Genomic DNA, 13628 nt, shown 5'->3' on the forward strand with positions numbered 1-13628 from the left:
AGAACTAAAAAAGCTGGAGAAAAGGCTCTGGACACACTATTTTGTTTTGTCAACTTTGACTCACATAGAGTCCAGGAGACCACAAAGAAGAGACACATCAATTTTATGGAGCCTTCTCTTGTATATTCAGGAGATTTTCCTGAAGCAAAAACCACGAGTTGAAAAATAATATTTTTTAGATATTTCCTTCTTTCTCCTGATTATATTTAACTTGATAAATGATTTAAAAAGAACTTCTGCCTTTGATGCTTTTCAAATGCATTGCATTTGGAGCATGGAAAAAGGAAAAATGTGTGCCATAAAAAGAAATCATTAAAAAGATACTGAAGCACATAAGTAATGCAATACTCAACACTTCCTTGAGTAGAAAAAAATGAGAACAACGTTGTTAAAGGAATGGGCCTAAGACATTAATTATTCCCAGAGGTGCAATAGATTCCTTTAATTTAGTAATTTAATAAATTTGTGCCAGAGTGGGCATGCTTATGCCAGGTTTTTTTTTGCCAATCCCATGTTGAGTGTGTACCTGAGTGAGGAATTCAGATTCAGGTTCACACGGCACTTCATTTGCACGGCTCTGAACCCAATTGTTCTTTAGTCGATAAACTGGAAAATAGACCCTAAAATGCCACCTGTCTGAAAGACACAAGAATGTTCTCTGTACAGACAGAATCGGTTCACACTAAAGAGAAATCAGCAACCTGGAAACTGAAAAGGATAACCAGGAACAAGCAAAATGAATTTGATTCCTTCTGCATGAGTCTACTGAGTTCAGAGTTGTATCAAGGTATAATTTCAATTTCTATTTCTGTAGAGGAGGATTAATGTCTTTGTAATGAGACTCAGGGCAAATAAAAGGAAATAAGGAAATTCATAGCGAAAACATAATAGTTTTCTAGAGAAAAGTGACAGAGTAAAATGCAAAAGTGAAAAATCTGAACATGAAGTTAAGAAATCCTGGTTTATTAAAGCAGAGTAACTACAGAGCAGAAAAAGACCAGCTGGGAACAAAAAGAAAATTAATGAATTCTAAATTGCTGGAAAAATGACAGTGAATCATAGAAGAAAGAAAGAAAAAACAAGAAAGGGGAAAAAAATAGAAAGGTGCAAAAGCAAACCTTTGATGGTAAAGACGATAAACTAATGACCAGAATGTAAGCTGCTTTTTTCTTCACAAGTCAACTGAGACAATTTTAGAGAACAGTTTGGCAGTGAGATGTGCTCATTTCCTGAGCCCAGGAGGCCAACCACACGGCCTCCTTGCCATCTCCAGCATACGACGGGGTAGAAACACAGCACTTGCTCTGACAGGTGTTTGCTTGCAGCCTTGCTCTGGAGAGGGGCATCCACACCTGTTTCAATGAAGTTTTTGATAGATTTTTTTCCCTAAAGAAAATACATTATTTGAACATGAGAATAATTTGAAGTTGGGACCCTGAGCGAGTCCCAACAATCTGCTGGATGTTGTCATTTTAATGTTGTGCAGGAAAAAAAAAAAAAAAAAAGAGGCAACTTGAAAGATTCTGTCTAAGCATAACACAAAACAAAAATAAATAGAGGTTCTGGACAGCTCCTTGATATCACTGAAGCTTATGGGGAAATTCAAACAGACACCAGAGGCAACACATTTCTTGCCCATACCTGGAAAAATAGGTGAAAAGACCTATTTTTCATATTTCTATACTTTCAGTAACTATATTTACTACAAGATCTAGGTTAAATTAAATAAACTATCAGAAGAAAAAGGCTGAAGTGAATCACAGAACATCCAATAGATAACCAATCTTTTCTTACAGTTTATAACTAATTGGACAAGGGCATCTATTTCATTATACTTCAAGAGCTAGATTCAAGGTTTTTGTGTTTTATTATTTACTTCACAAGGATGCCAACTAAAAAAAAGTCCATGAATATGTTAAAACACTGCAAAATTATGCTCTATTTTTATGTTTAGATAGCACTTACCTCAAATGGATCATGATTTCTGATTTTACTAGCATAGGGTTACAGGTTATGCTAACAACTGCAAGTTACACGGGTATATAAACTGGAGACATCAGCCACAATCTAACAACCATTCTTACACAGAAATAACATACACCCACAAGAGCTGAGCCTAGCAAAAATTGAGTGATAACTCTTTTAAACCAAATCTTCTTTGGGCAAACCTCTCAGAGACACCATGTATTATTAAGTCCCATCAACTGAAAAGGAACAAGTTGTTAGTGAAAAAGCTACATAAGGCTTGATGTTTTATACATTGATTGATGTTATATTCATATGTTCCATGTTCACATAATAGCTTTTTTTCAAGACTTTTTTGATATTCTAAATTTTTTTGGATAGCTGTCATTCCTTGCAGCAAAATGACATCAGCCAAAGTAGTCAGTATAAAATTATTTCATTATTTTTGTAATTGTTGCTGGACAGAGGTTTCTCCTGCTTCTGCGAAATGGTCACTGCTTTGAAGTCTCTTCAGTGTTATATGTTGCCAGTTAAAGCTGAACTAAATGCAATTTTCCAGACTCGGAAAAAAACGAACAGTGAGGTAGAAAGAGAAATCTATCTCTCCATGAAGAGTTAAAAAAAATGTTTTCTTTATAGGAGAAAAAGTAATTATGGCGAATTGTGTAGGAGTCAAGAGTACATGACTCATTATTCGTTATTGTAGTGCAGCGGGGAAGTAGAGCTAAAAAACAAAGCAGAAAGGACAAAGGCAGTGCTTCCTAAGCCAACAATTTACATAGCTGGTCAGGGATATGGTTTGCTCCGGGCACATTTATCCCTGCTTTTATTGTCATGCTATAATTTGAGAGAGACTAACTGAAAAGTCTTCAAAAATTGTTAGGCAATACATAAAGCAAACACACCTGAAGACTGAGAAAATACCTCATACATGAGGTTGGAGTGCAGCAGTAATTATGCAGAGAACTTATAAACCATACATTCCTGGCCCAAGAAAGCGTTTGAGGACAGTATTCAGCAACATGGAGCTAAGGAGTGTCTCACTGAAGCCATTAAGTTAAGGACTTTTTTAAAGAGCACTTATAGATCATTGCACTCCCAACATATCTATCTCTTTAGTAAACTATTTTGGCAAGTTATGGCTAGACCAAAAAAAATCTTTTTAACTGTATCTGTGTGGCTCCCCTATTTTCCTACGTTGCTCCAGAGGAGTGAGAAGAGTTGCCTGCCCTGCCAGACAACAGCAAGGAGTCAGCAGAATGGGAGCGCAGACAGAGGCTCGCTGGTGCCCACGCACTGCTCGCTCACGTCCCGGGAGGCTGTGGTTAGCAGAGGGGAGAAATTGACCTATATTCTAAATTAGCAACAAGCAAAAAAAAAAAAAAAAAAAAAGGCAAACTCAGTACTAACACAGCTGCATGTTAAAAACTGAACATTTCCATCCTCTGATACTGTGGTTTTGACAAGCACATTTTGCAGTGTTCAGTAAATTGGCAAGTAGTTGGGTAAAAAAGCAGAGGTGCTAATAAAAGCATACGAAAAGCCACCAAAATAATTTGTGGGTAAACTGTCAGGTTACCATAATGATTCACATTATACAAAGCAAATTTAGAATAAATCAAATTTAGCCTCTTTGCTCACGTATCTTTCATGAACACAGTTAATTTTTCATTATGAAGTTAGGGGTTTTTATGCAAATTTTACAGGGTGAAAAATTTGGAAAAATATTGGCCCTCCACAAATAATGATACGGTTTTCTTTCAGTAAAGCTCAGAGCAAAGGCAAACTCCAAAACCTAAAGCTTCTAATGAACAAAAGACTGTGGCTTTCAGCCCATGCTGTATAATAACTTGTTTGCTTTCATTATTTCATTATTTTTCATGTTAATTTTCAATGCAGTTTTGCCAAAATGCCCAGTGTAATTATTCACAAATCTTCAAGGCAAATTGCTTTTCCACCAACAGGGATCAACTGCGAAAGGAGAAGATACCCAAGCAAAGGAACCAAACCAAGAGACTGCCAAGGCAAGAGTACAGGCAGAGCTCAGAAGAAAAGAGTGAGTAAAACCCCAAGGAACATTAGGAGACATAGGTAAAAGCAGACAAAACTATACAGGAGGCACAGCAAAGGGATGTGCCTTGGAAACGAGAAAGGGAACAAGCTAGGGCATGTAATACCTGCTAGGCAACAGAATGAAAGAACTCAGTGCTTGTAAAGCCCAAACAGCTCTTTTTACGAGAGCTCTTCATAGCGAGCTACAGCAGCTATATCCAGCATCCCCCAGTCTCTCAAGCTCTTCACGGCCACAGCTCATATTCTGCCCCTCCACATCCAACAAGCACCGTCACAAAGAGCACCAGGTAGCTCAACACAGACATCAGGATAAAGGTGGAACCCACGGGAAGCAGCAGGAAGGAGGCCCCTGGAGTGCAGGGTCTGCGCTGATGGCACTAACAAATTACCCGTGTTGGCTGTAGCTTCCTGGCAGCCGCAGGGAGGAAAGGCCTTGGTGGGTGTTCCCTGGTGGCCAAGCAGAAACAGTAGCTCGCTTGCTTCTAGGTCAGGGCAAGGCTGACGCAAGGCCAGCAGGTTCAAATGATTAATGTTCCTTCAGTCCTGTGAGCTCAGAGAGGAGCTAGGTTTTATTAATTTTCAAATAAATAATCTCAGTGGAAAACAGACATGCAATTATGTAATTTCTATAGAACTTTCCATTCTCTGAGACTGAAAAACCTCCTTCACTACCTGTTCCGGAGCAACTGTGATTTGTTTTGGGGTGGTTTTTTTGTTTGTTTTACTAGATAGTATGCAGACATTAAAGTTTAATCAAAGTTTTTTTTTTCATATATTAACCCTTACTGTATATAATTTAAATTTCATGAAAATTGTGTGAAAATTTTCTAAGTATCAAAATTACCCTTCACCTAGGTTGTTAAAGACAAAGTTTCTTTACAAGCAGTCTGAAATTATAAATTTTTAGTTTTCTAAAATTACGTATTTTAGTATAATAAGGTTAAATCACCTCACTTTATGCATCATAGTTTGTGTTGTACCAGTCATATTTTTACTTTTAATCTTTCTTGAAGTCTTATGTGACTTCCATTTAACCAGTCCCCATAATCTAAGTTTTGTGTCAGAATGCATATGCTGATATTCAGTGATTTCTATACTGAGTATTGTGTTTTATGTGCCTTAAGAGACATGAAAGAATGCAATGCCTGACTCCACTTTCCAGGAGAAGATTTTCTCCCATTCCACTTATGTAGAGAAAATATATGAAACAGAAAAGGCTTGGGTAAAATTGTGACTTATTTTGAGTCAACAACTGTTTTGCCATTGCTTCTGCATTGCCAGAAATCATCCTTGATTCCCTCCTGGACCTCCACCTAACAGTGCCAGCTATCTCCTTACCAAACCTGGCCGTGGTGATACACAGAGCTGTTCCAAGGAGATTCTGCAATACCCAGGACCACAGCTGACCACCGCTAGCGAAGACTGTCATGGAAAAAAGTATCTTCACTCTCAGCTGCTAGGGTGATACAGAGGCCATAAATGAAAAGCTCAATCCGAGGATCTGTATCTGTATCATTCAAAGGTCTTGGTACATGAGCCAAGAGCTTCTGAGGTCTCCAGACATCTATCCAAGACAAATCCTAAGAGTTTTAATATTTGATGCGCTAAACCCCTGCCAGTACTTGCACTCAGTTCAGTGAAGCAAGAACAGTCAGGCAGAGACACCACGCAGGACTAAGCTGCAGCAATGCTCCCTGCCCGTGCACTCGTGCCCACCTACCCCAGCGGGGTGAGCACAGGGCCTGGCCTTCTACACTCACATATGTCAGTGCTTAAGTCTCCCTTAGGAATTCCACCACGGATCAAACAAGAGCATATTTATTTCAGTACAAATATTGCCTGGATGTACACTGAAAGACAACATGCAAGATATTTGATTATAACCAAGGGAAGTAGACTGATTGTTTTGCTTTTAGTACTCATTTCTCTTTCCCTTCACTAATGCAGCAGTCAGACAAATGACCTGTCCTGTACTAGTGACTGGTCTTGATCTTATGTCTTAGTAAAATGAATTAGGTGGTAAAATCATTCATGCTGAAAATACAAATGCCAAAGCTTTCCATGCAGTCCACTTCTGAGGTGCCAGAAAGCTTAAATAAAAAGAGGTAATTTAAAGAACATATTCTAAGTATCATTTCTGCCATTAAGATGGCCAAAAATGCATCACATTGTATTCTGCTCCCATGACAAAAGTACTGCAATTCACGTACTGTGTCCCCAGATTTTCACCATACTACTTAGGGAAAGAAATGGCTTTGACATGCTTAATTTTAAAAATTGAATACCAATTTTCAGATTAACACAACATTGAGCTCTTCCTAAAAGCTGCAGTTTTTGAAATGGTTCTGTACGAACTTTAACCCTGTCAGCACTAGTCTTTGCTGGAATATTCATTAACTAGCTATTTACAATTTTAGAACAACCTCAATCAAATGTCTGCCAAAGAGCTAATTAAATAACATTAATTGTCTAATAATATGATTTTTAACTAAGCTACACAATTAGCATCTGCTTTTATAATTTCATATTTTATAGCTGCAACCTGCTATACAAGTAGAAGAAAAGGTAAATTTTCAGCACAACTCATCACAGTCTACACAGGATAAGAATAAGATGGTGACATGCGTCTGAGTCATATCCACCGTTTCAGATGGAAAAGTGCCTAGATGTGCTGTGAAAAAATGGACATGCTATTAAGAGAAACTGGATTATTAAGATTTACAACCTTTTCAAACCTTTTTTATGCTACTTGGTATTTCTGGATGCAGCAATTACATATTTAAAGATACTAATCTGACGCTAGAGTGGACATGAAATTTATCTGAAAAAGCTATAACTGGGTAATTGTTCTTTGAGAATATGGTGAGATACTGTGAATTTGTTTTAAAGAAAAGCGGGCTCGCTACAGGATGTTTTCAGTGTTCCAAACAATTAAAATTGATGAAATGCCTGGGCAGGTGAGGGGGCTACTGCAATATTCTGATTTCTAATTGATATTGTCATCATAGGAGCAGGTTTTTAAAAATAAGAATTTCAGCATCTCTACACATACAGAATGGCAAAGAAAAATATACTTAAATACAGATTTTAAAATAACAGTTGTTAACATTGTTAAATGAGTTTTCATGTAATCACATGGTGAGCATCATAGTAATTCTTTTTACCATAAAGCTTAAACTTACCCGTATGACTGAGCTTAAAAGAGGTCATTCTTCAGAAAATAAATAAATAAATAAATGCCTCCTTGACCTGGCAAAAGAACGTATTTTTTGATAGAATGCCCCATAAATAACTGTGTGCTTCACAGAGATGGGAGTGTTCTACCAGCTGCTTCTCTAAGCAATGGTTTTACATCATCGAAAGATACAATAAAGCGACTAAATACGATAGAAGACAATGAGAAAAATTCAAGAGTTTTGCATGCCTAAATCCAAAATTGTGATGACCAACAGTGGTAGCAACTTACCCTAGAGACATCAAAATACTGAAAACTTTGAAATCCACCTTTGAACATGATCAGAATTGATCTAGACTGGGCTGAGAGCGACCTAGGCCACACACTCTACCCTGTGTTACACTTCATATCCTTCTCCGAGAGATTACCTTACATAGACCAACATAGCTAAGCCCCTTTTTTAAATTATTGCTAAGGGAAACAATAATGCTGTATATCGTGTTGATGTCCACAGGAACCTGTTTGTCAGCCCTACCATCAAGCAGCAAAAAATGCTAAACTCATGCAGAGAAATACAAATAAAGAAATAAATCATAAGGACGAACTGAAACAATCAATGCCACCCATTTTAAAAGCTCAGGTTCAAGGATGGAGATACCTCTCTTTAGACCTGAGATGGATGTTAAACAACAAATGTAGGATGTTAAACGACACTCCAGATCTCAGTATCCTTATGGGCTAGTTCATGTGCCCATAACTATGTGCATAGTTCACTGTGCATGTACAAAAAGTAAGACCTTACACATGCCACCACAAGAAGCTAACAAAAACAAGTCCCAGTCTCAGGGATGGGATATCTTATGTACAACAGAAATTCAGTTTCATTCAGTAATAATGACTTTGGGGTCACACTGAAAGAGCGCAACCACAGGTGTAACTTGAGTAAGATTTGGATGCACTAAACAAAATAAATGCGAATCTTTCAAAGACTGAATTCTTAAGCCAATATCACATGACAGTTCTCACACATGTGAATCACTTTCTTCTACTGAATACTATTGTTTTTGCAGAGTATATCATTAAGTATCTCTTCAATCTGTGATATTCCAAAATACTTTTGTTCAGTAGGAAAGGTGGATATGCAACAACACTACAATTTTATATGAAGTGTACAGACTACTACAAATACTTAAAGATCATTCCTTATGTATTTGAAAATTACAGATTTTTCTGTATTTCTGATGAATTACAGATTCCTCTGTATAAATTAACATATTCTCTGAATTAGCTCTTTCAGAAGAAAGATACAATATAATACACAAAAGAAAAATCTCTTACCTTCCAAATCTTCTTTTTCAAAATGTGTTTTGAGAATGGAGCGAGTTCCACCTCTATCCACAACAGCCTCTTCATCATTTCTCTGAAAAACAGAAAAAATAAGACAGGTAAGCTGCTTCTCATTTGTAAACTATTGAAAAGATTGAATGACTTGAAACAAAGATACTTTTACTGTTTACTTATTTACTTTCCTCCCTCAGAAATTAGAACAAAATGTCCTTTTCATTATAATCTATTCCTTTTATGGCAATTTTTATTGATTTGTGGTTACAGCTGACTGACATAAAGAAGCAAATTTTTCTGCTGAATCCTGCAGGATGATGAGTAAATTCTGGATACTGAGAACTAAGAAAAACATATACCAATAAGACAATGTAGTATCTGACAGAGGCAGCTTTTTTCTTGTGCTCTTGAAGAAAGAGATTGTACTCTTTTTGTCTCTCAGATGTATCTAGAATTCCCAAACTATTAGTGCTTCCACTCTTTATGCTTTGGCAAAGCTAGAGAATGCTACTTTCAGGAACCATATGAGAAAAAAGAAAATATTACTGGCATAAAAGCACCTGGTTTCACTTACTGATGAACAGAGCAGTAGCTACAACAAAAGCAGATAGTACAGTCTAACAGCACAACACAGTAAAGCCACTCTTTTCTAGTGACACATGTTTTAGTGCTGTAGCACTAAATTTGATTTTATGCTGTAGCCATAAATGCACTTTAACAGCATAAGAAGGGAACACCTTCCATCTCCACTGCAGCATACAAGTTCTATGTGCTGAGGTGATTTATAGTCATCAGGCTAAAAAAGATAGATTTGTGACTTTCAACCACTATGGACATAAAAATAGTCATGATTCCCTGAATATGATATTTTCGGAGTTCAGCCATAAGGCACTGGATGCAGTGCTAAAACAGAACACCGGCTTCACTCTGAGTGTAACATCACCAACTGTGTAAAAAAAAAATTTTTAATGTTGCTAAATACAGCCTATATTTCACTGGGAAGATACTAAAAATGGTTTTCAATGAGTGAGATGAAATAAAAAGGACGCATTATACAAAAGCATCAGCTAAGACACTATGAATATATATTTACTTGATATTAGTGGAAGGGTTTTAGTAAGTGATATTAAAACTAAAATTGCCTGATTTCAGTATATAAATTGTTAACTTAATGGAAATCTGAAGCAAAGGGATTTGAATACCATCATTACATGCTAAATATAAACCTATATATAGAATGCAATGGAACATAACAAGAAATTATACCACATGAGCACCTCTCCTTAAAGAGCAGATGCCGTAGGCAAAGAGATTCACATCCAGATCTGACTATCATGTACTCCGGAACTAAGTTTTTGTTTCAGGCTCCTCTCTGTCTTAAAAATAGCTGTCATACTGCAGCTATCTTACATAGAAAAGTCCTAGGAATGTGTCAGTACCAAGCATCTGGCCTGTTAAAGAAAGATAGAATGAGAGAGATTGAGACAGAGCCTTACATGGTCTTTATTACTGCTTTGGAACAGATATAACAAGTTACAAAAATCTGACAATGAGAAGAGGCATTGTATTGAAATTGTTATTCTTAATAATTTAGAAATAGATAGTGATCTACTAGGATGCACCAAAACAGTCTAATACTGCACAAAACATTTGATCATCCCAGATCAAATTAATCCATTATTTTAAGCAGTAGGACATAGCTGGGTGTGTGTGGAATGATGCCATGCCCGTGGGTGAATGGTCAGGCTGGGTGCCAAAGGCCAAATTTTACAGCCATGGCAGAAGCCGTGCTATTCTAGCATAAGTCATAGCCAACAGCATTTTACTGATCCTGAAATGCCCTTATAGATTCAATGTTAGTAGAAATTCTGTAATGGAGAAAATATTAATATGCTGGACATTTCAAAGCATTTACAGATCTTCTAAGTAAACTAAATACAAACTAGTTCATTAATATTTATCAAAATATGCTCATACACTTTGACTTCTCCTTTCCCATGTGTTTGATTTTCAGCTTTTGGCAATCATCATCTTCCCTGCCTCCTCTTCCTGTAATGTCACAGCAAGTCTCAGCCTTGCCTCATTCTCCAAAGTGGGTTTCTTCCATTAACATTACAGGGGAAAAAAAAAAAAAACAACTTAATTGGGAGGTTTGTGCTCTAGCCAATTCACGTGTCAGTCTCTGAGCAAAGTCCAATTAAGCAGGTCTTGCACTGAGCGCTCCCGCGGTATGAAAGCCACCTTGCATTTACTAGTACAAGAGTCACCCTGTTTTCAGTGTGGAAGTAATTCCTGTGATTCCTGTACTGTCTACCTGGGGGAGGGGGCAAGGGAGAGAAGGACTGGTTACTAGTTTATCACAACTAATCTCATTTGCAGATAAGCACTATAGCAACACAAATAATAGCGGCAAATCCTTTCCCCTTTCTCATGATGATTAGAGACTAGACAATCAATTTCACTTAGGAATTCTCTGTTTTTTTATTAGCATGTGAGGAAAAATGTGGAAATTAAGTGCTAAAATAAATGAGAGATGAAACAGAACATATAGGCAAGATCAACCATATGACTACCATGGAAGACAGAGCTCATACTTTGGATGACTTTTAATGTACCATACAACCACTAACCTTGATTTTAAAATCCTCCAAGAATGTATTAAAACCATGAACCCCACAGTTTTGCCCATCAATTTCAGAATAAGACATGAAGATTAATGTTTTTTAGAGTCAAGAAATATTCATGTCAGAATTCTGTATTTCATCCTACCCTCACCACCTCCCCTCCCTTTTAAGATGATGAATAGTGCACAAATCTGCAAGGACTAAGGTCTATGAACTATACTGATGTACTGGAGCAGTCTGCAAAGAAATTTGTGGACACACTGACCAGGTATGCGTCCTTGGAACTGTCCATTATTGCAACGGGTTGCTTGCTGAGTCCAGTGAACACTGTGGTCTAGTGCTTAAAGCATGGGAGAGGGATCCAGGAAGTGCCCGAGCTCTAATCCTGGCTCTGTCACTGACTTGCTGTGTGGCCTTGGAAAAGTCACTTAATTTCTGTGCCTCAGCTTCCCCATCTGTAAAATAGGGATAATAATGCTTACTTATCTACCTTCCTCACTGGCTTCTCTGCACCATAATTAATATTCATATACCATTTCAAAACTGGAAAGCACAGAAGTGCTATGTAGTTCAATTCAGAAAAGTGCCCAGTTTACATGCATAGAGATGATGCAACATTTAAGGATACAAAATATAACTTCTTAACACAAAACCAACATATTAATGCTGCACAGTAGTTTTACAGTGCACATGTAAGACAACTAAGGGGACAAATTTTACATTATGAGTAAAAACATATCAGGCCTGCTTCCTCTTGGCCCAATCAAAACTAATACTACAGAAGTCAGTGGAATTATGTGTTTTGTGAAGCTGTAGTTAGAGTGCAATAAACTTCTCAAATTTATAAACAATCTGATAGTTCTCATTTTACTTTTTATTTGTAAGTGGTTTAAATTTCATATACTTAAAAGACAATGGCTTTACCTAAAACAAAGAGAACACTTTCACAAAAGGGTACAGTATCAACAAACACAATAGAGAATAAAAAATATGTCAGAAATAAAAGAGCAAGAAACTGAGGCTTCTAGATGAAAAGCACAAACTCTTAGAGGTATCGCCACTGGGAAATTCTCTACCAGGGCTTTCAGCAACTCAGACTAGGACTTCACCTCTTACTGTGTTCATTAACCTGTGTTCATTTTCCATATGAATGCTGAAGTGTCCTATAGCACAGAGCAGGATCTGCTGCAGACAGACATAAAAACATATATACATATTTACACACACACATACACACACAGAAAAAAATGTGTTTTAATGAAAAAGTCTTATAAGGTTGTTATTTTTGTCTCTTCATAAAAGAAAACTTTAAACAGAATAATGAGTAAAGAAAATCAGTCAAGGGAGTCATTCTTCATACCTTTACAGTGAAACTGCATTTTATAATTTTGTAACACATATTTGAAGTTATTTATATTTAAACAAAATGAAAAGCAAATACAAGATCTTAAAATACTTCTGTTTCGTATTTGTACAGCCATGAGGAAAGAGATCATCAGGACTACTAAGCAGACAAATTTCAACCCTTTAGCTTAAGAACCCATGAAACAAAATAAAGCAAGGCTGCAACTATTGCCAAAAGTTTTTTATTCTTTTTTTTTTTTTTTTTTTTTTTGTGAGGAGAGGAGAGTGGAGGAGGAGGAGGAGGAGGACACACACATGGTTTAGGCACCTGCAACAAACATCTAAAATGCACTTACCATCAGGGTATCAGCAAGGTTCAAGGATACACAGGACATTCCCAAGCTTCAAACATGACTTCCCATTTGGGAAAGCTCCCCACATTATCTCGCTGTCCCTAACTACTACTCATAACATGTTGCAAAGAAGTTGATGTTTAAACCTGCCACCTCTCAGACCAGTGTGCTGCCACCCTACACTTCAGCTCTTATTGAATGTATATGCTTTCACTATGTGATAAAATTCAATAAAAGGTAGATGACTGAGCAGAAAGCAGAAGAAATTCTTTCCAAAGATGTATCTGTACAAAGACATATGACATGCATTTTAAAACATTTATGCACCAACATACACACATACACTTGTAGAACTTCAATATAAATCTGGGCAATGGAATTAGGATATATTGTTTATAAAGCATGCTACAGTGATAAGAAGGCAGATTAAAATCTAGGTGACCATACAGACATTTGAAATTATTTGCATATTTATTATATGTATTTATTAAAAAATAAAAACCAATATGTGATTTTAAAACACATACATCATAAAAGTGACCTACATGCCCTGCACTTATTGATGATGATGCATGATAACATATTTTTTTAAAAAAAGATTAAATAGTTGCAATTAAGGTATCTCACTTTCCCTTGTAGTTACCCTGTTCCACAGTAATTATATTGTTTGGTGTTAATATATCTTAAACAGACAAGACAAAATGGATAGTCCTAAAATTCTCATTTTACATGCAGAACTAGAAAATATCTATT

The 13628-nt window shown here is 36.7% G+C and overlaps 1 protein-coding gene across 7 annotated transcripts in view; it reads right to left on the reverse strand.

Annotated features, from left to right (window-relative positions):
• The window catches only part of SLC4A10 (solute carrier family 4 member 10), a 138810-nt gene that overhangs the window by 82418 nt on the left and 42764 nt on the right, over window positions 1-13628 (reverse strand). For 6 of the 7 annotated variants that reach the window (XM_088519472.1, XM_088519471.1, XM_088519469.1 and 3 more), the window contains exon 2: window positions 8552-8633. In XM_088519472.1, the coding sequence (XP_088375598.1) occupies window positions 8552-8633 (82 nt within the window). Of the gene's footprint in view, window positions 1-8551; window positions 8634-11443; window positions 11548-13628 lie in introns of those variants that run through there. The other variant, XM_088519474.1, reaches the window with a different exon arrangement.

Source organism: Tinamus guttatus, unplaced genomic scaffold, assembly GCF_059628265.1.
Source record: "Tinamus guttatus ecotype Peru unplaced genomic scaffold, ASM5962826v1 Tinamus_guttatus_pri_ptg000060l, whole genome shotgun sequence".
Lineage (NCBI taxonomy): Eukaryota > Metazoa > Chordata > Aves > Tinamiformes > Tinamidae > Tinamus > Tinamus guttatus.